Below are 25086 nucleotides of genomic sequence, written 5' to 3'. Positions count from 1 at the left end.
TTCGTGGAAAGGATCAAGAGCAGGTGCCTGGACGCAGGAGGCCAGGAGGAAACGCACAGTGCCTTCCAGCTGGGAGCTCATGCACACCCAGGGGTTGAGTTTTCCCCCTTCAGGTTGTTTCTCAGGAGCCCCTGGAGGGCTTCTCCACCAGAACCAGCCACAGAAAGTGTTGGGTGGGGATGGGGGCCCTTCCAGGAGGTGGTGGGAGAGAAGAGACCCACCACCCACGACAGAGCATCCTCAGACGGAGGTTGGGAGAGGCCCCGGGGAGGCTGGGATAGAGACGGCGGGCACCAGCACAGAGGAGGTGCATTCAGCTGAGAGACTTGGGGTACATCAGTGCTGGTGTGAGTGAGCACCTGGAAAACTAAGTCAGCAAAGATGCCAGCAACGCAGGCCACCAGAGCTGCTCAGGAGGAGGGAAGGGTTCGGGTGACAGGAGCCCTGCAGGTTGAGCTGAGGGTGGTCACGACACAGCCAGATGAAAGTTGGGGCTGGAGCATGCACAGGTGCAGGGCGAGGCAGGCCCAGGGTGTGGGCGCAGGGTGAGGCGGGCCCAGGGCAAGGTGGGGCAGGAGCGTGCACGGGCACAAGGCAAGGTGGGCGCAGGGTGAGGTGGGCCCAGGGCGTGGGCGCAGGGCAAGGCAGGTACAGGGCATGGGTGGAGGGTGAGGTGGGCGCAGGGTGGGGGGGGCTAGAGTGTGCATGGGCACAAGGCAAGGTGGGCACAGGGTGAGGTGGGCACAGGGCGAGGTGGGACTGGAGTGTGCACGGGCACAGGGCGAGGTGGGTGCAGATGCGGCATCCACGGGCCTCAAGACAGTGTCTGGAGCTGGGGGAACCCAGCAATGACTCATGACATAAGCGTGTGACTTAGCAGGACAGAGGAAAATGCCCAAACCGCCGGTGAGAAGGGCTCAAAGCAGTCGCTCAAGGGAGCAGGAAATTGTGTGGCGGGAAGGCTGGTTTTAGGGACAGCGGCGGGTTTCGGTGGAGGCTTCGTACTGTGTGACTCTTCAGGCCTGGCACATCAACGTCGACTCTTCTTGCCCATTGCATTCATTTCTCAGGGCTCACAGGTGCCGCCCCAGGCCTGCTTTGCTTCCTGGCTGCTTGGAGGCTCCCCATCCCTTCACACTCTCCGTGATTGTTTAGGGGCTGATTCCTTCATCCTGCTCACCTCTCCATGACTGTTTAGGAGCTGATTCCTTCATCCTGCCCACACTCTCCGTGACTGTTTGGGGGCTGATTCCTTCATCCTGCCCACACTCTCCGTGACTGTTTAGGGGTTGATTCCTGTCACCCTATTTTGTGTTTTCCGTTCATTGCACGCCCTTTGGGTTCTTTTTCCTCCCCTCTCAGTTAGATGCATTGAGCTTCCTTGAACTAAAGGTGCACATTCTGCTTCTGTCCTCACGGGGATGCCTTTGAGACGAGACCCCTCAGGTCCATCTGCGTCTTCTCAGACTCGTCTGCAGCGACGCTCCGTCAGCAGAGCCTGTGCCGGCACAGACGTGTCCTCTGGCCGTCCCCGCATCGGCCGCACGCTGACCGTGTCTGGAGGCTTCGTCCCAGATGACGCAGATTCTTGTCTTGGCTCCTGACATTAGGTGTCCCCTAACCGCTCCTTCCTCCTCCGAGTGTCCCTGCTGTGGTCTGCTGCGGCCTTGCCGTGAATCCCAGGTGCGCCTGCGAGTAGGAGAATGCTGCTGCGTCTTCGTGCGTGGACGGCAGCCACGCTGCACACACAGCTCCAGGCTAAGGCCTGTCCCATGCGAGCAGGCCGCGTGGCCTGGCTGCTGAGCCGGGCGGGTCTGGGTCTGCTCCTCCCTTGTGACTGTGCACTTGCTCTCCTGGGAGGTGTTGCAATGTTTTCTTTTCTTTTTCTTTTTTTTTTTTTTTTTTGAGACAAAGTCTCACTCTGTCACCCAGGTTGGAATGCAGTCATGCGATCTCGGGCTGCAGCCTCCACCTCCCAGGTTCAAGGGATTCTCCTGCTTCGAGCGCTCAAGTAGCTGGGATGACAGGCGTGAGCCACCGTGCCCCACAAACTTTGTATTTTGAGTGGAGGCAGGGTTTCACCACGTTGGCCAGGCTGGTCTCCAACGCCTGACCTCAGGTGATCCGCCTGCCTCGGCCTCCCAAAGTGCTGATTACAGGCGTGAGCCCCTGCGCCCTGCCCGTCAAGTGTTTACTTTCTGGCGGTCTTGAGTTTTGCAGCCCCGTGTCCTCTGTTTCCCTGCTGGGGGGCTCTGAGTTCTTTCCCGCTGAGGCCTGTCTTTGGTTCCGGGCGCTCTGTGTCTGCCGCTGCCCTGGCGTGCCCCGCTCCGTTCTTGCTTTTCTCTCGGGACCATCCACGCATGGCCCTTCGCAGCCACCCTCCAGGCTCTTGGTTTCTCCTGGGCTCCGTCCGGGTGGCGGGAAGGAGGCCCTGGAGCTTCCTGGCTGCTGCTCTGTGGTCAGCCGCCTTCCTGCCGTGCGTTTGCACTTCCCCAGGGCTCTTCTTTCCTCCCTGTGTGTTAGAACCGCACTTTCTTCGCCTGTCACTTGCATCTGCTTTCCTGGCCACGGCTCCTGCGCTCCGGTCCCTGATCCCCGTGGATTACGGCTCTGATTGGCCCGCGTGGGGCAGAGCAGGGCTGGCCCTGGTTGCATGGCGAGCAGAGGGGAGGGCAGGCGGGCAGGGCCAGCTCCTGGGTGAAGTTTATCTCTGAAGGGAGCACCCTGGGAGGGAGCACTCTCGCCCTGAGTCCTCCCCAGCCTGGGGGTTTGCACAAGAGGCGGAGGTGGGTGCTGGAGCTGGTGGCACAGCCTCGTTAACTTCTCACACCTCCGGATCCTGCTGTCGCCCCAGGCAGGGCTGTCCCAAGGCATCTTGGGAGGGCAGAGGCAGCACAGGAAAGGGATTTCTGCCACCTGTCTTTTCCTGAGCCCCTGAGCCCCTGAGCCCCTGAGCCCCTGCCCTGGGCTGTGGCTCCCAGTCTCCTCCGCTCCCTAACCCCAGACAGCCCAAGACTCCAGGGGATCCCTCAGCTTTTCTGGGGATCCTGTCCTCCGGCCCCCCTCCCTCCAGGTGGCTGACACCTACTGCCCTCGTCCCCATTCCCTGAATGACACTGGTGCGGGTTGCAGACCGAAGCGGCTTGGGAGACATGGGCTCCGGTAGTGGGAGGCAGTCGGCTGAACACCAGGCTGAGCAGGGTCCGAAAATTAGGGGAATAAAAGCCCCAGGAGAGGACGAGGTGGCAAACAGGAAGGGCAGCTGACTCACCAGCCTGGAGCAGGGGAATTCTCACCAGTTCCCTGAAATGGAGCTTCTCCGCTCCGGGGCTGGACGGGCGGCTTCCTGGAGGCCGCTCCAGGCCAGGTCATCAGAGGCGCCTGCTCCAGCTCCCACCCTGTGCTGTGCCCAGTGGCAGCTGAGCAGGGCCTCACAGAAACAGCTGTGAGAACAGTCTTGCGTGTCTGGAAGCCCCAAGCCGCTCGGCAGACTGTCACCGGGCCGCGCTGCTGTGGTGTGGTTTCTGGAAAAGCATCCACAGATTCCTGAGGAGTCCCCAGGAACCGAAGTGTCCAGCACTTGAAATTTAGCAAGTGGGGAGACACTCCTCCGCTGCAGTCTGCTGTCCTAAAGAAAGGCCCAGAAGCCCTCCCAGCTGGGGCTGCACACACGTTCCTATGAGGGACCCATTGGGACAGGATTGAGCGAGGGGGCTGGGGGGGAAGTGAAAGAGATGAGGGTCCCTTCCCCAGCCCCCTCCACGTCAGTGACGCTCCATGGCTCTAAGGGGCTCCTGGTACAAGGATTAGGAGACCACGGGTCGTCCAGAAATTCAGGCTGGAAGCCAAGGTAGAAGACCCCAGATGGTAACACAGGACCACAACTCAGGGGGCTCTGGGAACACAAAGGGGGGTACAGGGAATACCAGCCCGGGAGGGTGAGCAGAGGCAAGGGACAGCGGGGCCCTGCAGCCCAGGAGCTGGGGGGTCCCAGCCCCCATGACAAGGCAGCAACCCAGAGAGAGGGGTCTGGGCCTCGGGCCAGTCCTGGGGGGGCAAGTGCAGGGGATGCCCTCCTGCCCTCCCTCTGGGCCTGGCACCCCCATCCTTGGGGCAGGAATGGGGGCTGGCAGGGACAGTGTGCAGGGGTGGCAGGCTGGGAGGGGGCATCCCACACCCACCTCTGTCCCTGACTTTAGAGGTGATGGTAGTGGGTAACTGAGCCCCCCATGCCATGGCTGGGGTCTGTGTGGGGGTACTGAGGTGGGTGGCCCCAGCCCCACCCTGGCACCTGCCGGCCGCCGTGGAGAGAGCTCTGTGATTCCCGAGCCCGCTCCTGGCTCTGTTCTGGGCAGTGTCCCACAAGTCCCGCGGAACACACTTGGCCTCATCTCCTGGCCTCACAATTTCTGCTGCTGCTTTGGCCTTTCTGCTACTAGAAATCCCCGTTTTACCGTCTGCTGTAGCTGCTGGGCCTGCTGTTCCAGAACTCCTCCGAAGTGGCTTTAATTTCAGGAGTTTATCAGGTGTATTTAATCAATAAAGGTAAGGGCAGAGATTTCACCAGGAAGGAAGGGTGCTGGGCACAGTGGGAGGGCAGCCCAGCTCCCCGAACACCCGCCTGACCACCCTCTCCCCGACCCCCACCTGCGTCTCCCACCCATCCATAGCCCAGGCTAGTTCAGGGAGACTGGGGACCCGTGCCCAGCTAGGTCAGGGTGCCCGGCTCCTTGCTCTGAGTGGGCCCCAGACACTCAGAGGCTGCTGCAGGTGTCTGGGCCCACAGCTCTCTGTGACTTTTAGATCCCCAAGACTCTCCCCCATTTACCTCTGACCATCTTCGCTAGCCCTAGATCATCTGCCTTAGCCCCTGACCTTCCGCGTTACCCCTGACCGTCCGCCTTAGCCCCTGTCCGTCTGTGTTAGCCCGTCTGTCTGCGTTAGCCCCTGACCTTCCGCGTTAGCCCCTGACCTTCCGCGTTAGCCCCTGACCTTCCACGTTAGCCCCATCCGTCCGCCTTAGCCCCTGACCGTCCGCGTTAGCCCCTGACCGTCCGCGTTAGGCCCTGACCGTCCGCGTTAGCTCCTGACCTTCCGCGTTAGCCCCTGACCTTCCACGTTAGCCCCTGACCGTCTGCGTTAGCCCCTGACCTTCCGCGTTAGCCCCTGTCCGTCCGCGTTAGCCCCTGACCTTCCACGTTAGCCCCTGACCGTCTGCGTTAGCCCCTGACCTTCCGCGTTAGCCCCTGACCGTCTGCGTTAGCCCCTGACCTTCCACGTTAGCCCCATCCGTCCGCGTTAGCCCCTGACCTTCCGCGTTAACCCCTGTCCGTCTGTGTTAGCCCCTGACTATCCGTGGTTACTGAGCTGGTGCCTGGGTTCCATGCAGTGGTGTTCACGTGGCCCATGCTCTGCCATCGGCTCAGCTGGGCTTGGACCCTTGCATCGTAGGCTCTGCCCAGCAGGTGACATCAGCACAGGTGAGGGTCCTGGGCCTGCTCCGGGCGGGGATTTCAGGCACGGTGCGCAGTAAGTGTGGGTCACACCACTCGACTGCTACTTCTTTCTAAGCTGCCGACACTGGGGGAGGCAGCGCGCTCATCACTGATGGGCTCATCTGAGAAGGGCTGGGGCTTGCAGGGCCGTCCGCCCCCGGGCCTGAGTCTGGGGTCCGTGAGTGGCTCTCAGTGAACTGTGGATCTGTGTGTGGCTCTGGCTCCAGGAGCTGCCCAGTCTGTTCCGGGTGGATTTTCCCCACCTGAGGTCACTGGTGCACCTGGCACCCCTCCCCCACCTGCCTAGAGGCACCGTGGTGCACCTCATTCTTCTCGAGGACCGAGCAGCCGCAGCTCCCGCTCAGCACCCACCTCTTGGCCTCTCTGCCGTTTTCCTCTGGGTTTCCTCTCAGGTGGTTCTTATCCCCATGTCACCCTCCTTGTCTGCTCTGAAACAGCCGGGACAGCAGGGAGCCCCCTCGGGCTCTCCTGGGTGTAGAAGCCGCAGGTGCAGAGGGACAGCCTGCAGGCCCGTCCCAGGCCAACTCTGGCTCCACCGCCTCTAAGCCCCATGGGGCTGGTGGTGCAGGACACACCCAGGGCTCGGGGTCCCAGGCTTAGGGGTCAGTGGGGGCGGCTCCCCAGTCACCAGGACCCTGGCAGGATGGTCCTGGCTCTTTCCAAGGGAGAGTCACCTTGGGAACCATCAGCTGCACTGGTTTATGGGCTGTAACTCTGCCTCTTGTGAAGTTAAGTTTCACACACAGGGGTGTTTGCCTTCAGAAAGCGGATCCCAGTTTTAAGAACATAAGTTTTGTTCTCTAGAAAATGATGTCAGATGACTTTAGATGTCAGATCGCCCATCCAGCACAGCCGCTTGACTTCCGGTCACGGTGACAGTGGGTGCTGCTGCTCACTGCGCCCTCACAGATGCTCACGGCTGCTGTTCTGACTTTCACAGGGGGAAACTGAGGCCGGGAGAGGGAATTAATCGCCAAGGGCACTCAGCGAAAACGAGGCTGGAGGCGAAGGTGGCGTCAGCACAGGCTGTTCTCCCTCAGCCAGACGGGGGCTCAGGGCACGGGGTTAACTGAGCAGGGCTGCGGTGGGCATTGGGAGTGACTGCCCGGGGGCCGCTGTCCGCCTGCTCTCTGAGGGGCCTGGGGCCTGGGTTGCAATCCCCCTCTGTGGCCCTCCGGCCGTCCACCAGCTGCATTCTTAAGAACTGTTTTCAAGCTCTGGAGCTGCTCTGTGGAAGGGACTCAAGGCTGCGTTTACTGTTTGTGGGATCTATAAACAGCCAGTTATTCAGCTCCCCGAGCAAGAGCGCTGCCTCGCACGCACGCGAGCCCCGTGGAGCGGCCCCTGTGAGTGATCTGGCTCCAGGAGGCCGGGCCAGCTGCCCCGACGCCGCCCGGTGCCCGCTCGCGTGACTGGCCGCTGTGTTGTGGCTCCGTCACCGTGGCAACGGCTCTCAGGGGAGCACAGTGCTCCCAACTTCCCTTTGCTCTGAGGAGGGGCAGCCAGGGGGCTGCGGAGGGCTGTCCCTCTGCTATGACCTTGGCAGAAATAATCTTTGAAGTACTTGCCGGCTATTTTTTCTGCCCTGGAACTGGAAGAGATCAGGATACTTAAAGGGTTTGACAAAGGAAGTCCCGGGTTTCTCAGAACGTTTGCCCCGTTCCCCGCACGCCTGGGATCTCGAGAGCGTGGCTCCGGCCCTCACCTGCCCCGACCTCCGTCGCTCTTGCCAGGTGGCAGGTGTGCCGGTTCCTGATGTTCAGTGACAACATAGATGTGATCTTTTTCCCCTAAAAAATGTACAGCCTTACCCTTAGAGCCAAATCCGTTTTTCCATGTGGAAAAGTGATCTCATTTTCCATGGACCATGTTTAAAAAAACCCAAACTCTCCTAGGATTAGAAAGGCAGAGGAAGAGAAAACAAACAGACGTTTGAGATGCATATTTGAAGCATGGGCCCAAATGTGTACAAGTATTTGGCGTGACAGTGCTGGACCAGAAGTCAATCTGATATTGAATCCATATGACACGGCAAACAGTTTTATGGTCTTTAAAAAATTCTGCCTTGTGAGTTAAAATTAAGGTTGCTTTTGGTTGTGACTAATCTCATAAAATCTTTTTTAAGAAGACATTTTATATACTCAAGACTTGAAAATTTCTTTGGTCTTTGAACTATTATTAGTAGGACATCATCAGTATGTGGCAACCGCTGAATTGGGAAAAGCTGTTGCAGGAGCCGGCGGGCACAGCCCCCTCTGGCAGTGCCAGGAAGGGCCGGGGGCTGAGGACTCGAGGCCCTGGTGCACGCGGTACACACACCTCCGGCCTGTGCGGGATGGGCGCGAGGACCTCAGCATCACCACCGCCTGGTTCCGAGCGCGGTTCAATGGCAACTCCGTTCTCTTTCAGCAGATGGCGGCCACTCAGCCACCCAGGCCTGGCTGCTTCCCGCTCTCCCCAGCAGCTTCGGCTCTCAGGATGGCAGGTGGTCGACCGTCTCGGCAGAAATGATGCCTTGTTTTCTGCCAACCCCTGGGTGTACCCCGCGTCCTCTCACCGTGTCTCTGCCTAAATCCCAGGGGACAGAGGGGCTGCAGGGGCCTGAGGGGTAGATGCCAGATGGCTGCTCTCGGGGTCAGCCTGAGGCACAGTGGTGGTTTGGGTCCCCTAGTTCCGGACACAAATGCTGGCCCCTAAGATGGGAGATGCCATGGAGAAAGGGCATCAACGCCATGGATGCTGGCGCTGGGCCGGGCTTTCCCAGCTGCTCAGTGTCTGCATCACCACATGGGAAGGGGGTGGGCTTGGCCCATGGTCCCTCCATGGCCAAAAAAGTCCCTGACCTCCACCGGCAACAGCCCAGGGCTAGACCTAGCTGAGCACAGGCAGAGACGATCCCAGGCCCTCGTGGGTACCCCCCACGATCAACTCCAGGCAGGACAAGAAGTCCAGGAGGTCCAGGGAGCAGCTGTGAAGCCGGCACAGGCGGGCGTGGCAACAAAATGCAGGTCAAGTGCGCCTGGCACCATCGTTCTCAGGATGCCAGCTCTGCCAGGCACAGAGTGATTTAACCCTCACCACAGCTTCTGAGCCTCCTTTTATCCCAGCTGGGGATTGCCAGGAAGAGCGAAGTGTTGTGAAACGATTTCAGCCTTAGATACATTCCTTCTGGAAATGCGGCCAAGCAGCAGTGTTCGCAGCCAAAGCAAGGGGACACCCAAGCCTCCGCTGACAGATCGGGGGTAGCGAGATGTGGTACCGACTACAGAGGAGAGTGTTCAGCCTTAAAAAGGGCGCGCAACAAAAGAGAAATACACGACAGGACGACGCCACACTGAAAACTTCTGCGCAGCGAGGGCGACAATCAGCAGGATGAAGAGGCGCCTACGGAACAAGGGGATGTGTTTACCCGCCGTACGCCTGACGGGACGCCCTCACCCGTCCTGCGCCTGACCCCGCTGTACATCTGACAGGCGGGAAGTACCCCAAATACATAAAGAATCCAGACAACCCAAGAGCAGGAAAACACCCAGATGAAAAACCGGACAGAGGACCCGATAGGTGCTTCTCCCAAGGAGGCACAAAATGGCCAGGTTGTTTGTGGAAAGGGCCTCAGCCTCACCAGGCACGGGCAAGTGCGGGTGGAGCCCGTCAGCCTGCACCCTCAGGCCATCAGGACAGCGGCTTCGAAAGGTTGGAGGCAGCTGGTGGCGAGGATGTGGAGAGAAGACAGCCCTTGTGCGCCGCTGGCGGGAATGTGAATTCGTGCAGACGTATGGAAGACTACCTGGGGCCTAATTTTTTTCCTCAGAAAAATAAAACACAGAACTTCCCTGCGACCCAGCAGTCCCCTGCAGGGCATTTACCCCAAGGGGTTGAAATCGGAAACAGAGACACCTGGACTCTGTTGACGGCAGCACTCGTCACAGTAGCCAAGACACAGGGACAGCCTGGACGTCCACCAGGGAATGCACAGGGAAAACGCTGTGTGCATACACCGTGGACCACTACTCAACCATAAAACGAAGGGAATTCTGTTATCTGCAAAACCACGGCCGAACCTGGAGGACATGGTGCCAAGTGAGCTAAGTCGTGCAGAGAGAGTTCTGTGTGATCTCACTCAGATGTGGAATCTGAAAAGGCGGAGCTCGTCGGAACAGAGTTGATGGTTACCGGGGCCTGGGGAGGGGAGCGGATAAAAAGGAAGGACATGGACACGCACCGTGGCTCAAGCCAACCTGGAGGACCCTGCGGAGGGAAGTGAGTACAAAGCCTGCTTCCTTCCGCTTAGGTGAGGCCCCCAGTGTAAGCACATTCACAGAGACAGAAAGCGGGGGCGATGTGCCGGGGCTGGGGAGGGGGTGGGGGCGAGTGTTTAATGTGCACAGGGTTTTGGTTTGGGAGGGTGGGAAGGTTCTGAAGGTGGACGGTGATGATGGCGGCACAACATTGTGGCTGTGCCTGATGCTTAAAATGGTTCAAATTAAACCACTCAGGCCAGGTGCGCTGGCTCACGCCTGTATCCCAGCACTTTGGGAGGGCAAGGCGGGCAGATCATGAGGTCAGGAGTTCGAGATCAGCCTGGCCAACATGGCGAAACCACGTCTCTACTAAAATACAAAAATTAGCTGGGCATGGTGGCAGGCACCTGTCATCCCAGCTACTTGGGAGGCTGAGACAGGAGAATTGCATGACCCAGGAGGTGGAGGTTGCTGTGAGCCAAGATCATGCCACTGTACTCCAGCCTGGGTGACAGAATGAGACTCCATCAAAAAAAAAAAAAAAAATTAACCACTTAGATTGGTTAAAATTGTAATTTTTTGTTAAGTATATTTTATTATAATTTAAACCCTTTTTTAAAGTTTGGAAAAAGCTGTCATAAAAATACACTCTCTTGGTTGAGTCAGTAAGATGAGGGACATGGAAGTCTGGCCATGGGGGCCCCAGCCTGGTCACATGAGCTAAAACTAAAGTCCCTAAAAATCCTCCAAGAAAAATTTCTTCCAGTTGGTGGGAGGCTGAATGAGAAGATGTTATGTTTTTAGGTGATAATCTCTGAGGCGCACAGGACATGGTGAGATGATTATCCAGCTTGCTAATCTGCCAGTGGGCACCACGTGCCACCTCCTCTGTGCCTTCGAGTAGTGGGTTCAGTCCGTTTCGGGGAGGCTGGCATGTGGCGGTCTTCACACTCCCAGTGGGGTCCATTTCATGTCCTGCTGATTAATCCAGCAACTGGAGGGAAAAGAGTGATTTCCTCTCTGTGGACCACCCCATGGGCACATCGGGTCCTTTATTCAGTGATATAAACAACTGAGTCCCAAGTATTCCACAGCCCCCTGCCCCAGAGAAATGCAGCGTGTCAGAGGATGGAACCTCTTGAGGAAATCTGGGCAAACCGAGAGCTTGTAAAACCCCTCTGGCCTGGTCCAGGCAGGCTCACCAGACCTTCTGCTCACGACTCAAAGACGTTAGTGTGGAACCAGCTGTCGTCCCCGGAGCCGCACGGGAATGGAAACGTACAAGTTTGCGTGCATTCCTCAGATGCTCCCGTGGAGGCAGACGTCCCATGGGGCCAATTTCCCTTTCTCTAGGAACCCGCTGGAATTCAGGGTGACTGACAATGAGGGGCTTCTTGTCTGATGCCAGACCCTGTAAAGCATTGGCCTATTTTGTCATCACAGAGCAGCCTATGGAGTTTTGTAGTGACAGCTGGGCAGGGCCCCATGTCACACGTCCTTCTGCATGTGACTTTCGTCCTGAACTACGTGTGGTGTGATGGTGTCTTTGGGAAGAACACGCAGCTTCTGGTATGAAGCTTCGGTGTCTTCATCCGAGTGGGAGGTGCTTTGTGCGGCTTGGGTTTCTTGCTCAGATGCTCAACACAGCTCAGATCCCACTGTGAAGTCATCACCTGATACCTGCACCTCTGTATCCATAACTAAGGGGCGGCACACTCTCCGGGTCAGTGGGAGAGAGGCCCTCCGGTCGCTGGCACCTGACCCAGCAGTCTCGTCCGGCCACCTGCGACCACCAGCACCTCAGCTCCTCCATCGGCCATAACATCTTATTGCTCATCTCACCGACTGCTGAGTTGATCTTTGACAAGTGTTTCGTTTATATTTTCACGGGACGTGTGACTTTTCTTTTTGGATGATACTTTACTGATTGAAAAATGCGCTTTGCAGCCGAGTGAGGCTCCGGATTTGAGGCTGCGTCCTTCTGCATGTGACTTTCTTCCTGAACTACGTGTGGTGTGATGGTGTCTTTGGGAAGAACCCGCAGCTTCTGGTATGAACCGGACCCTGGGCAGCAGGTCAGCCTTCCCCATACCTGTGACACCCAACAAGATAGACATGGATGTATGAAATGCTCTACAGCCAACTGAACAAAGAAGGTAGAAATTCTACAACAAAATTAACTGGGGAAAAAAACTACGGAGAAAACGAAAAAGGAAAGGGCTTTCCAGGAAGAAGGCTCTTGTCACGTGGATGGGAACCTGCTGCAGCTGGACTTGGCCAGTAGCCCACGGCGTCGCCAGGACTCGGGCCCCTTCTGCTGTCCCCAGCCCCCCTTCCTCCCAGCCAGCGACTCTGCAAGCCACCTCTTGTCTGCATTTCTTATAGGAACATGGAAGGCTGGACCAGGATAGCCCCAGGTCAGGAGAGAGAGACGAGTCCCTGAGCCCCAGCCCTCACCTCATGTCAAATCACTCCATGTGAAAGGCTGGAGGCAAACGTTTTAGTGCGAGTGAGGTGCTACTCTGAACAGAATCATAATTGCACTGGTAAGGAAGAATGGGGAGTCATCTCAAAATAAAGGGGGTCAGGTGCCTGGTCCACTTGTTCTTAGAAGCAGATTTCAGGAAAACTTTAAGAAACAAAATACTCAAGCTGGTTAAGCCACCGAAGAGCACAGAAAGGGGTAGAAAGCCGTTTAGTTAATTCTGAGAGGTTAGGAAATGCTGGTGTGAAGTACGATGCAGCGGCTCAAAGGAGAAACGCAGCCCCTTCTCCCCTTGAAACTGCACAAAGCAATTCCAGATGAGATGACAGCAACTTGACTCCCATCTGGTGTAAAAGCATGAGCCGCCGCAGTCACGGTGGTCTAGGAATAAGGTGAGACTCCAACATTGGGAAATACCCATAAAATTTAACTTAACAGCGTCTCGTAATATGGCACCGGCTATTGAAGAGCCCGTCACCGTCCCAGTGATTTGAGGTGACACCTTTTTCACGCATCAGTTTTCCATTTGCACTTGGGCCCATTTCTGACTTTCCATTACAGTCTGTTGATTTATGTGTCTGTTCGTGCACTATGATTTAATGATACAGGCTTGACACTATTTCTTAGATATTGAAGAAGACGCACCTGCCTTCTGGCTGTTTTTTCTTCCAGTGCTTTTGTAGCTATCATTGCATGTTTATTTTCGTATTTAGCATGAACCTCCTAGCTGCATAAACAGTTTGATGCTACGTTTATTAGTATTACAGCGTGCTGATGCATTCACTCAGGAGGAGCAGGCATCTTGAGGATGTTGACTCATCTTGTGCAGGATTGAGGTGTGTCTTCTCATTTGTTCAAATATAATTTTTTGTGTCTCTTGAAGATATTTTGAAGTTTTCTTCATATAGGTTTTGCAGATGTCTTCATTAGCTGCTTTGATGTTTTTGTAAATGGGGCTTTGTCTACAATTCTGCACCCTAATCTGGTCATTTTCCTAGTATGTCAAGGTTATGGATATCTGTATGTTAATTTTATACTGACTTCTTTTATTTGGGTTATTTTATCATTGATTCTCTTGGGTTTTCCAGATGTACTATGATATCATCTGCAAATAGAGACAGTTTTACTTTTCCCCAATTGTTGTGCCTCCTGTTGATGTTTCATGTTGAATTGCATCGATCCATGCCTGCAATGCAAGGTCCAGCGCCATGGGGTGGGGTTGGCAGGGCTCTTCTTTAAAGGCCCACATGGTAAAGGTTTTAGGCATTTTGGGCTGTGCTGTGTCCACCCAGGCACTCAGCTTTGTGGCTGTAGTACAGAAATAGCCATAGTAAATAAATGCATGCATATGGCTGTGTTCCCCTGAGCCTTTATTTACAAAATCAAGTGGCAGGCCATACGGGGTGCCATGTTGGGGGTTGTAGTTGCACCCCTTGTATGGGTAGTGGTGGACAACCTTACCCTGTTTCTTGATCTTACTGGAAACACCTTGAATGTTTCCCTATGAAGTCGCTGCCTAGGAATGAGATGCACACACGTACACGTTACCTGTGAAGAAGGTATTCAGTAATTTCTCCTTTCTTGAGCCTTTTTTTTTTTTTTCAGAAATAATTGTTCAGGGCTTTTTTCACCATATATGGAGATAATCATAAGATTTTCCCTCAGATCTGTAAATATGGCATATTGTATTAATGGACTCAAGCTTGCATCCTTGGATTATATCTGCTTGGTTATTGGTTATATTGCTTGGTTATTCACATTATTTTCCTAATGTGAAACTGGAGTCTATTTCTCAATACTTCATTTAGCACATTTTCATCAATATTCAAAGGTGATATTGGTGTGTCATTTTCTTTTTTATTTTACTCTCCATATCGGAGTTAAGTGTCAATGTTATACTTCTTAAAAAGGACTAGAAATTTTCCTTCACTTTCTATGCTCTGGGACAATTTATGGGGCATTGAAATTATCTGATCTTTGAAGATGTCGTGGAATTCCATGTTAAAACCAAATGGACCAGGTGCATGTTTGTGGGTAATTCCTTGATAACTTTCTCTATTCCTTTTACAGGAGTTGATCTTTAAAGCTTGCTCTCTCTAATGGGGTCAATTTTTGTGTTTTCCTAGGGAAATATATACTTGTATTTTCCTAGGGAAATATATACTTTAGGTTTTCAAATTTATTTGTATATAGGTCTTTTCTCACTTTTGTTCAATCACTTGCCCAGGGAGCTGCTTTCTGATATTTATTACTGTAGATTAGTTTGGCCTGTTCTTAGATGTCGTATAAATAGACTCTTAAGGTTATGAACTTTTGCATCTGATTTTTATTTAATATAGTATTTGTGGGATTCATCAATGTGTTTGCATAATCAATTTAAAATGTTTTAATCGTGTCACAGTATTCCATTTTATAATTGTTCTGCAATCCATTTATGGATTGTCCAGTTGATTGTTGCTCGGGCTATTTCTGGCTTTTGATTATTATCAGTAAGACTGTGAACATCCTTGTTCAAGTGTTTTTGTGAACATACTCATTTCCCTTGATTAAATACTAAGGGTGGACTTTCTGGGTTGTAGGGTAGATGTACACTTGCCTTTATGCAGAACAGCAGAACAGTTTTCCAAAGTGACGGTAGCACTTTCCATTCCCCCCAGTCACACTCTTGCCCTCACCAGTATCGAGTGCTGTCAGTCTTTCTGACAGTGGCCATCCTGGAGAGTGAAGCAGCATCTCAAATCTCAGTGCGGTTTTAACTTGCATGTCCCTGATGGCTAAGGATGCTGAGCATATATTCATGTGTATGATGGGCGTTACTCTCTTTCTTTTCGTAAAGTATCTCTGCAAATGTTTGTCCCATTGTTTAAAATTGAGTTATCTTTTAATTGTTGATTTGTAGCAGTTCTTACAGGTTCCGGATAAAGTCCTTTGTCCATGTGCTGTGCATATTTTTTCTCTGTGGCTTATCCCTTCATTTTTTCACTGGCAATTTAAAATAAAGCCCAATTTATCAAGTTTTTTTCTTTAAGGGTTAGTGTTTCTGTATCCTACCAAATCTACCTACCTTGAACTCATCAGGGTGTTTTCCTGGGTTTTCTTCTGGAAGCTTTGTGGCTCTGGGCTTTGTGTTTGTGTCTGTCACAGGTCTTAATTTTGTGGTGTGGCGTGAGATATGACTTGGGGTTCGTTTTTCCATACAAATCTCCAGCAGTCCCAGCCATGCTGCGTCAGACCGTCCTTCCCCACTGATGGACCTAGTGCCTCGGCTGAAGGTCAGCCTGTCTATCCTGACCTTGTCTTGATGACCACAGCTTTATAGGAAGCCATGAAGTCAAAATACATTCCACGATTTTGTTCTTTTTTAACAAGATTTCTTTAGCAAGGCTAGGTCTTTTGCAATTCCATAACTGTTTTATTATTTTAGTGACAGAGTCTCACTCTGTCACCCAGGCTGGAGTGCAGTGGTGCGATCTCAACTCACTGCAACATCGATTTCCCAGGCTCAAGGGAGCCTCCCACCTTAGCTCCCAAGTAGCTGAGACTACAGGCATACACCACCATGCCCAGCTAGTTTTTAAAGTTTTTGTTTGTTTGTTTGTTTGTAGAGATGGGGTCTCACTGTGTTGCCCAGGCTGGTCTTGAACTGCTGTGCTCAAGCGATCCTCCTACCTCGGCCTCCCAAAGTGCTGGGATTACAAGCGTGAGCCACCCTGCCCAGCCATAAAAATTTTAGAATCAGCTTGTCACTTTCTATAAAGAGAAAAAAAACCCCTTAAAATTATGATTGGGATTACATTATATGTACAGATCAATTTAGGGAGACAGGACATTCTAACTACATTGAGCCTTTCAATCCAGGAACATTGTATATCTCTTAGTTTATTCAGGTATTTTCTCAGTAATGTTTCATAGTTTTCAATATACCAGTCTTAAACACCTGTTATTAGATTTATCCCTAGGTATTTTATGTTTTTTGATTGGGGCCTGGAGTTTTCTTTGTGGGAAAGTTTTGATTAGAAATTCAATTTATTTAATAGATAATAGGTTATTTGGATTTTCTAGTTCTTATATCACTTTTGTTAATTTGCATATTTCAAGGAATATTCCTGTTTCATTTAAATTGTTTAATGTATTAACTATCATTTCTAGTATTTTCTTATTATCCTTTTAATATTTGTAGGACCTGTAGTGATGTACTTTTAAACTCCTGATGCCAGCAATTTGTTTTTCTCTTGACAAGTCTTGCTAGCAGGTTATCCATTTTATTAATCTTTTCAAAAATTCAAAATTTGACTCTGTTGATAGTCTCTATTTGAATGTTCTAAACCATTTTCATGGATTTTTGACTCTTATGTTTTCTTTCCTTCTACTTACATTAGATTTGACTGACTCTTCTTTCTCTAGTTTCTTGAGGAGGGACTGTATACTTTTGAAACAGTCATTTTAAGCTCCCTGGGAGTTGTGTGACTTCTCTACGTAAGTGTAACTGGAAGTTTATTGCACTTCCTGTGTTCTCATTACGATGCAGCTTACCAGTGAATATAGGGAATGTTTTTCAATCTCATTAGCATTCAAAGAAATGAAAACTATGACAGTAAAATAATTTATCTCTTTTCAAATTGGCAAAGATTTCAAAAAAAGGAAAATAAAAGTACCCAGCATGGTCCAGATTTAAGGGAAATTAGTCTATGATATGCTGCTGATAGCCACAAATGTCATGGAAGTTAAAGTCTCCAAATGTCTCTGTTTTAAAGACATAAATGGAAACATTTATGAAAGCCATGTCCAGGTGACTCAGCCCCTCGCCCCCAGCTTCTGCCTTGTGAGGGGGTGTGAGACTGAGTGGGATATTCCGGCTGGTAGCCTGTGCTTGCTCAGGCAGCGGCCATTGCTGCCACGGTGGTGCTGATGAGGACAGATCCCGTGACTCAGAGGCCACGTCTTTCGTGCACCCTCACCAGTGATGCCCAGCGAAGCCGCTGCAGGGTGGGGCTGCGGGCTTACTTCTGATAAAAAGGAAGACCTCACATCAGGCACAGCAGCCGCATCCTTGCCTTCTCCGCTCCCTCCAAAATCCCACAATAATTACGGCTATCACTAAGATTTAATAATCATACAAATATTATGAATAACATACACGAATGAGTTTAACATCAATATGAAATTAATTTCTCGAAAGTATTTTAAGATGCCATAGTTGATGTAAGAAAAAACAAAGAACTTGCATACACTAACAATAAATAAATCAACATGATATTAAATTCTGCCCCTTTTCATCCACCATCTCTGCAAAACGTGCCCACACTAGAAGGTCTTCAGGGTGAGGTGGACCAGGCCTTCCAGAAGCATATTGCTCTCATCCTAAGTAGGTCCAGAAAACAGAAGGAAAGGGGCAGGAGCAACTTGTGCCTTGATGGTTGTATATACTGCATGCAAAATATGGAGAGAGACGACAGGCCAAGTTTAGACATAGATGGGTAACTCCTAAGTGAAGTTAATCAATTCCAAGAACAAATTAAAAAGTCATGATCAAATGGGACTTACCTCATAAAGTACCAGAATGACTCACTATCAGAAAATCTATCAATCACACTAAAGAAAAATTGTGATTATTTCAGTAAGTACAGAAGAACACTTGATGGAGATCAATATTTTTCTCTCTCTTTTTTTTTTGACACAGAGTCTTATTCCATTGTGCAGGCTGGAGTGCAGTGGTGCCATGTTGGCTCACTGCAACGTCTGTCCCCCGGGCCCAGGCAGTCCTCCTGCCTCAGCCTCCCAAGCAGCTGGGATTACAGGTGTGCACCACCACACCCAGCTAATTTTTGTGTTTTTAGTAGAGACGGGGTTTCACGATGTTAGCCAGGCTGGTGGGTGGAGTTCAGTATTTTTCATAATAAAAGTCCTTTGAACAGCCAGAGTACTGCAGATGGTGCATGGAAGGAGGCACCTGCCGAGAAGACAGGAAGCTCCTGCCCTCTCTCAGGTGCCAGTTCTCACTGTCGCGCCAACACAAGGTGCACAGTTTATAACACGTGATTTTATATTTATTAGAAAAGGGGCCTTGTAAACCATGGCTGCCTTCTCATGTTGCCTGTTCACTTGGAGCCTGCAACAAAATGGTAACAAATACATTAAAAGTAGGCACTTCTGGAGGTTATGAATATGGACTACAAAACGGGAGGTTATTGCTGAAAATCTAAGCAAATGATGCTTGCACGTTTTCATTTTGGATGAGCCAATTCAATGTTTGTTTTTTTTTCTAGTCTCTCAATGGCTTTGCTCTGGTCGTGAGCGCAGAAGGGATGATATTTTACGCATCAGCAACGATCGTGGACTATCTGGGCTTCCACCAGGTAAATGAAACCAGAACAGCCTTCCAGGCAGTTACGTGCTAGGTTCTCTTCCCTTTGTAAATGTTTATTGTCTTCAAGGTCTGACAAATGTCTAAAACCAGGCTTTTCATATCACTGAGCTCTTCTCAGATAAAGATCTCACACCCCGTCTCTGTCAAGGGCAGCGTCTCTTCCAGCCTGGGTTCGGGGTTTCCATGAGAGGCTGCTCAGTGTCCGGGGTGTTCCGGTCTGAGGGGCTGTGGCTTGTGGACGGCGGCACGGCCTCCTCCGGCTCAGGGTCCGGGGTGTTCCGGGTCCGGGGTGTTCCGGTCTGAGGGGCTGTGGCTTGTGGACGGCAGAACGGCCTCCTCCGGCTCAGGCACTCTGCTACTCCGCTAGGGCCCCTGCCCCACCAGCACCATCCCATCCAGCCACTCCCAGTCAGTGTCTTAACCCTCAGCTTCTGGGTGCACTCAGGACACAGCGTGTTCTGGAAATGGCCTTCCTGACATGTGCGTGGTTCATTTGGAATGCTACCTGGCCAGCCCCAGGTGGATGAGTCCAGGCTTCGGGGCAGAGAATGGGGTTGAGGCCTCATCAGATACCAGGCCCTGGAAGGGCAATTCACCCAGGAAAAGGTGGGATAAAAAATCTCACCTAGCCGGGCGTGATGGCTCTCACCTGTAATCCTAGCACTTTGGGAGGCCGAGGCAGGTGGATCACAAGGTCAAGAGATCAAGACCATTGTGGCCAACATGGTGAAACCCCATCTCTACTAAAAATACAAAAATTAGCCAGGCATGGTGGTACATGCCTGTAGTCCCAGCTGCTCGGGAGGCTGAGGCAGGAGAATTCCTTGAACCCGGAAGGTGGAGGTTGCAGTGAGATGAGATTGTGTCACTTCACTCTAGCCTGGCGACAGAGTGAGACTCCATCTAAAAAAAAAAACAAAACTCACTCAAGGCCAGGAGGGGAGCAAGGGAGCCGTTTTTCTGTCTGGGAAGGAGCAGGGGTCCCTCGTGGAAAATCAGATACTGGTTGTAGAATCCAGATTTCTCTCATTGCACGGCAAGGCTCCCAGGATCCGGAAATCAGGCATACTGCAGACTGACAAGATTAATGAAGAACTCAAAGAAGCAAAAATGGGGCCCGTTATCTGCACTTCCACAAGCCACCCCCACAAAAATACCCACCCTGCAGATGAGCTCCCAATGCAAATGATAAACCCAAGGAAGGCACAGACGGTGAGCAGGAGCCAACAGACAGGTAGACAAACCGTGCTTCCTGGAAGAACTTAAGGAACAAAGCCGTCCAAAGGAAACTGGCAAACAAAGATTTAAAATCATAAAAGGTTAAAGCAGCAATATAAAGAAGGCACTGCATATGATGAAGAAAGAACAGGTAAGTTTCAGAAAGATCAAAACAAAACTTTGAAAACTAGAGGGTATATTAGGGTTCAGTCTGGAGACAGAAACTCTGCAGAAATTTGAACACTTTTACAGAAAGGCTTAAGACGGGTTTAGTGTAAGGGAATGCTAACCAGTAGCACCAGCTCAGCAGCCAAGGACCAAAGGTACTCTGAGGACACAGACACAGCTGCAAAGGGGCAGCGGCGCCCACAGGGCCCAGGCAGGGGCTGTCTTGGAAACCCCAGCCCCACTGAGGCTGGGCCAGACCCTCCGTGGCACGGTGGGGCCATGGCCTGGCGTTGGAGAAGTTCCTGAGATGCTGAGGCCAGGGCCTGGCTGGCAGGAAGCCTCCCTTTCGGACCCAGGTCAGATGCATACCTGGAGGCTGCGGGGCCCTGGGGACAGCTGGCACCAGGGGGTGTGCACCGGAGGGGCGGGATGGCCCAGGGCAAGCCCTTCCACCTGCAGTGCCCAGCACCTCTGCCTCCGAGGAAATGGTCCCAGAGCCAGCATTCACGCTGAGGCAGCACACAGGTGATCAAGGCGAAAACCTCGCTGGTCAGGTGGAAAGCGTAGGGGCTGTGTGGAGCAGCAGGCCGTGGAAGCCACGAACCACCCCCTCACCCACACTGGTCCCTACACGTCATTAGCATTCATGTCTGCCCAGGCCTGAGGCTGCACAGTTTTTTAATCCAATTTCCACAAGAGCCGGGATTTTGAGTTTTTTCCCAAAGCTGAAATTGCTGCTGCCTTGCTGGTGATTCTGCGAAGCAGCTCCTCTAGTTGGCCTCTAAGTTCAATCCCCTGCCCCCGAGCCCAAGACTGCCTTCCCTGTGAACTGCCAGGACCAGGTGACCACCGGGCTCATGGCAGTGAGCTTGTTTGCTGCACCTCGGCTGTCTCTGCACATTGGACGCCTCCTCGGGATGGCCTCACCCCCAGCATTCACGTGAAGGTGCAGCTCATCAGCAGGCCTGGGCCGGCCCTGGTGGAGGACGCAGGGGGACACGGCTGTGTGCAGGGAGAGGGAATGCTGTGCGGTGGGCATGGCTGCCAAGAGGTGCCCAGGTCGCTGCCCTCCTGGGAGCTCAGTGCAGGTGGTTACACGGCTCTGCTGTCCCAGCAGCAGCCTTGATGACTCTGAGCCTCGTTTTCCATGGCACACGATGGCCAGCAGTGGTGTTTGCCTGCCAGGCTGCGGCCAGACCACGGGGCCACTGAGCAGAGGAGTGCTGGGGAAAGCCCTGGTGCCTGGCGCCACAGAGGGACATCACTCCAGGCAGCTGTTTCAACACCGTGTGACCACAGGCTTTGCCGAGTGTGCTCTGCTGTGGTCGCAGCACGTTCAGCTCCTGACGTCTCCTATGAGAGGGGACCTGCACCCTCATTCCCTCAGATCGCGTGAGCATCTGGGTGGCCGCTGGTGTCTTCTTCATCTCCATCTTCTGTGCTCAGATCCCATGGAGCTGCCTGTGGGATGCTTCCTTTCCATGCGTGGAGAGTGCTGGAATGGGTCTGTATGCATTTGCTGGGGTTTGGTGCCTCCCTCACTGTGGGGTGCCCCAAACAGGGGAACACTTGCATAACAGGATGTGACATGAGGTGTGGCTCGGGGACTCCGTCAACCTAAACAGAGCAGCTTCTGCTTGGTCTCTTGGCTGTGCGTGCAGGCTGAGTCTAGAGAAGGCCGCTTGCTCTGCCTTTTGCATGCTCAGAATCATCTGCAGTTCCCGTCGCTGCATCCTGAGCTGCCCCGGGTTCTCCAGATGCACTCAGAGCTGCTGCCTTCAGCCAGGCTCAATGGGCTCACTCCAGGGTTTAGCTTTGGGGATGGGGGCAGGTGCTGTGCAGAGCACTTTGATTCTGGGTCAGAACTTACTAATTGGACTTTATGTTTTCTTGGCATTTGGTCATTTTCCCCCAAGCACGAGAAGTTAAAAACCAAAAAAAAGTTTTGCCTTGATTATAAGGAAATTGGTTCCAAATGCCATTAAATCAGGCATTGCCTCTAGTTTATGCAAATAACTCATGAAAATTTTAGAACAGCTTTGTGCTTTTGTGAGCTTATTGTGCAAAATGCTTTACAAAAAGTCAGGAACCAATTATTCCCTGTCACTGCATGAGTCTTCGAGCTCAGCATGCCTGGTGATGAATACACGGCTTCAGGCATATATTTTGGTTGCCATTGACATTTGTTCATTCAAGTTGTTTGTTCTCTCAAAGGTTAGAGTTTGTGGATCAGAACGGTTAGACTCCCACAGGCATGCTTAGCAGATGTGTGCATGCTTTTGTGCAAACAGGTAAAAATGTCAGCTGCTAGAGTGAGCAGCTTATTAAAGTTGGAAATGATTTTACTCTAAGCTCTGTAAGTGGTGGTGTAGAGCTAAAATAAAGGCTGCCTCTACCTGACGAAAGGAGGGTTTGGTTTGCACTATTGGGATAATCTTCGTGTCCTGCTCTCCCCTCCCATTTCTCCCACCATGTCTCTTGCTGTCACTCTGTAGGAATCAGATGTTAAAAGATTAAGAAAGATGTAGGGCTGACATGTCACACTCATGAGTAAAACACAGAACTTTGTCTCCTCAACCTAAACAACATTTACATTTCACCCTGTACAAATCTTCAGATTGGCCGGGGTTGGAGGCATTTTTCTGGTGCTCTGACGCCCCCTCCGTGTGCTCTGCTGCCTTGGTTGAGCCACGGCCCATTCTCGTTTGTTGATTTCCTTTTGTTTTGTGGCTGCAGGGTGGGAGACAATGGCGAGGCAGTCGGAGAGGCCTGGGGCTGCTCAGGGAGGGTACTGGGGGCAACCTTCCAGGGACCTAATGCTCAGCGTTGCCTATGGAAGCGCATGCGAGGGCCATTTAGTGTGGGGCAACATGGGGTTACCAGGGCCGAGCTGCCACTGCTCTGTGCAGGAGGCACACTCCATGGTCAAGGACTGGAGAGAGTTCTGGAAGGTGCAGGGTCTCATGATCTGTGTAGGAGGAGGAGGAGGCACACTCCATGGTGAAGGACTGGAGCGAGTTCTGAAAGGTGCAGGGCCTCATGATCTGTGAAGGAGGAGGAGGAGGCAGGCTCTATGGTGAAGGACTGGATAGAGAGTTCTGGAAGGTGCAGGGCCTCATGATCTGTGGAGGAGGAGGCACGCTCCATGGTGATGGACTGGAGAGAGGGTTCTGGAAGGTGCAGGGCCTCATGATCTGTGGAGGAGGAGGAGGAGGCAGGCTCCATGGTGAAGGACTGGAGCCAGACAGCGAGCAAGCTCCGGAAGGTGCAGGGCCTCATGATGTGGTGCAGCTACTGCAAGGACAGCCAGGCGTCCACACAGCAGGGCACCCAGGCATCCAGCACTGCCACGTGCCTCTGGCACAAGCCCAGGCCTTGGTGACTGGTGAGTCAGGGAAGTCCCCTGACAGCCTGGCTGGGTGCACCTGCATTGCAATGACAGCCAGATTTCCCAGATGCAGGGGGCGAGGGGCTACAGGTGAAGCAGCAGCTGCCAGCCACATGACCACAGGTGCGGACCACCTCATGGGCCTCATCCCAACTGTGACCATAAAGATGAAGGAGTCTTTCTCTTCTGCTGGGAAGTAAGTCTCTGCTTGTGGTCCTTGGAGCTGAGGGCAAGAATCTGTTAAGGAATGGCAGAATCTCAGCTGACTGAAACCTCAGCCTCCCAGGTTCAAGCAAGTCTCCTGCCTCAGTCTCCCTAGTAGCTGAGATTACAGGTGTGCACCAGCACGCCTGGCTGTTTTGTATTTTTAGTAGAGACGGGTTCACGATGTTGGCTGGACTGGTCTCCAACTCCTGACCTCAAGTGATCCACCCGCCTCAGCCTCCCAAAGTGCTGGGATGACAGGCACGAGCCACTATGCCAGCTGGGAATCTTAGTCTTTCAAGCAAAATTTATGAAGGAAGAAATTAGGGATGGCAGCAAGTGTAAGGGGAATGTCACTGGCGTCTGGACGCTCGTTCCTGTACGATGCAGTTCTAAAAAGCTGGCACTGAAATGCAGGTCGGAGCTCGCACAGGAGAGCGTTCTGGAGCCAAGTTTCCTGAGGCAGGTGCTTGTCCTGGCAGAGCAGGGGCCCTCTGAGGTGCCCAGCTCTTACTGCATAGGGACCAACAGGCTGGCCAGTGAGAGCGGATGGGGTAGGTGTTTCTGTTTGTTGCCAACCTCCATTTACTGGGAGTGTCACCACACCATTCTCCATAAGCTGTCAGCCCGTCTCCGTCCGGCTCACACCACAGACAGCTTCAGCGCGATCACGGAAGTTTCCAGAAGACAACGGGGCAGAGCTAGGAGATCCGGGAGGAAAGATGTCTTAGGAGAAAAGCTCTCCCCGCGTGGACAGGACGGATGGGTTGGGCCGTGTGGTGTCCACCAGGAGGGCGGGAGGCGGCGTCCAGAAGGGCCCGAGCAGGGCGGCCGGACGCGCAGTGGGATCCAGAGAGAGACGCAGCCAGGCCGCACGCAGGCACGCAGTTACGCACGCCCGTACGCACGCAGCCGCGCACGCATGCGGCCACGCAAACACGTGCACACACAGCCATGCACGCACGCAGCCGCGCACGCATGCAGCCACGCAAACACGTGCACACACAGCCATGCACGCACGCAGCCGCGCACGCAGCCACGTACGCCCGTACGCACGCAGCCACGCATGCACATCCACAGCCATGCACGCAGGCTGCCCGCATGCACCCACGCATGCACGTATCACGTAGCCACGCACGCACGCCGCCAGGCACGCACCGACGCACCGTCACACGCACGCGCGCCCACACGTCGCTGACTCTCCACGTATGTAAGGTGCTCGTTCTTCTGGTTCGTGACGTGGGAACTGAAACCGCAGAGAGAAACATGGCGCATCCACCGCAGCGACTGAAAGACCGAGGGGGAAAAGGGCAAACATGCAGCATTGGCCGGAAGCCGCAGCCCTGGAGCGTCCGTGCGGCCATGCCCGAGTATGTCGGTGCAGTTGCCTTGGAGACCGTCGGGGTTAACCGGAGGCTCAGCCTTCCTGGCTGGGGAGGCCTCGGCCTGGGCGCGGCTCCACGGAGCGGGTGCCGTGTGTGTGTGTGTGTGTGTGTGTG

The 25086-nt window shown here is 52.9% G+C and overlaps 1 protein-coding gene across 3 annotated transcripts in view; it reads left to right on the top strand.

Annotated features, from left to right (window-relative positions):
* Nucleotides 1-25086, top strand: part of AHRR (aryl-hydrocarbon receptor repressor) — an 82230-nt gene that overhangs the window by 40471 nt on the left and 16673 nt on the right. For 2 of the 3 annotated variants that reach the window (XM_032279191.1, XM_032279193.1), the window contains one exon: nt 18509-18598. The exons of the other annotated variant lie outside the window; for it this stretch is intronic. In XM_032279191.1, coding sequence (XP_032135082.1) covers nt 18509-18598 — 90 coding nt within the window. The remainder of the gene's footprint in view (nt 1-18508; nt 18599-25086) is intronic. 3 annotated transcript variants of the gene reach the window in all.

This window comes from Sapajus apella, unplaced genomic scaffold (genome assembly GCF_009761245.1).
Source record: "Sapajus apella isolate SASKATOON/1434 unplaced genomic scaffold, GSC_monkey_1.0 scaffold11, whole genome shotgun sequence".
Classification (NCBI taxonomy): Eukaryota; Metazoa; Chordata; class Mammalia; order Primates; family Cebidae; genus Sapajus; species Sapajus apella.
Note: the sequence above shows the minus strand (reverse complement) of the source record. Positions and strands in the feature narration are given on the sequence as shown.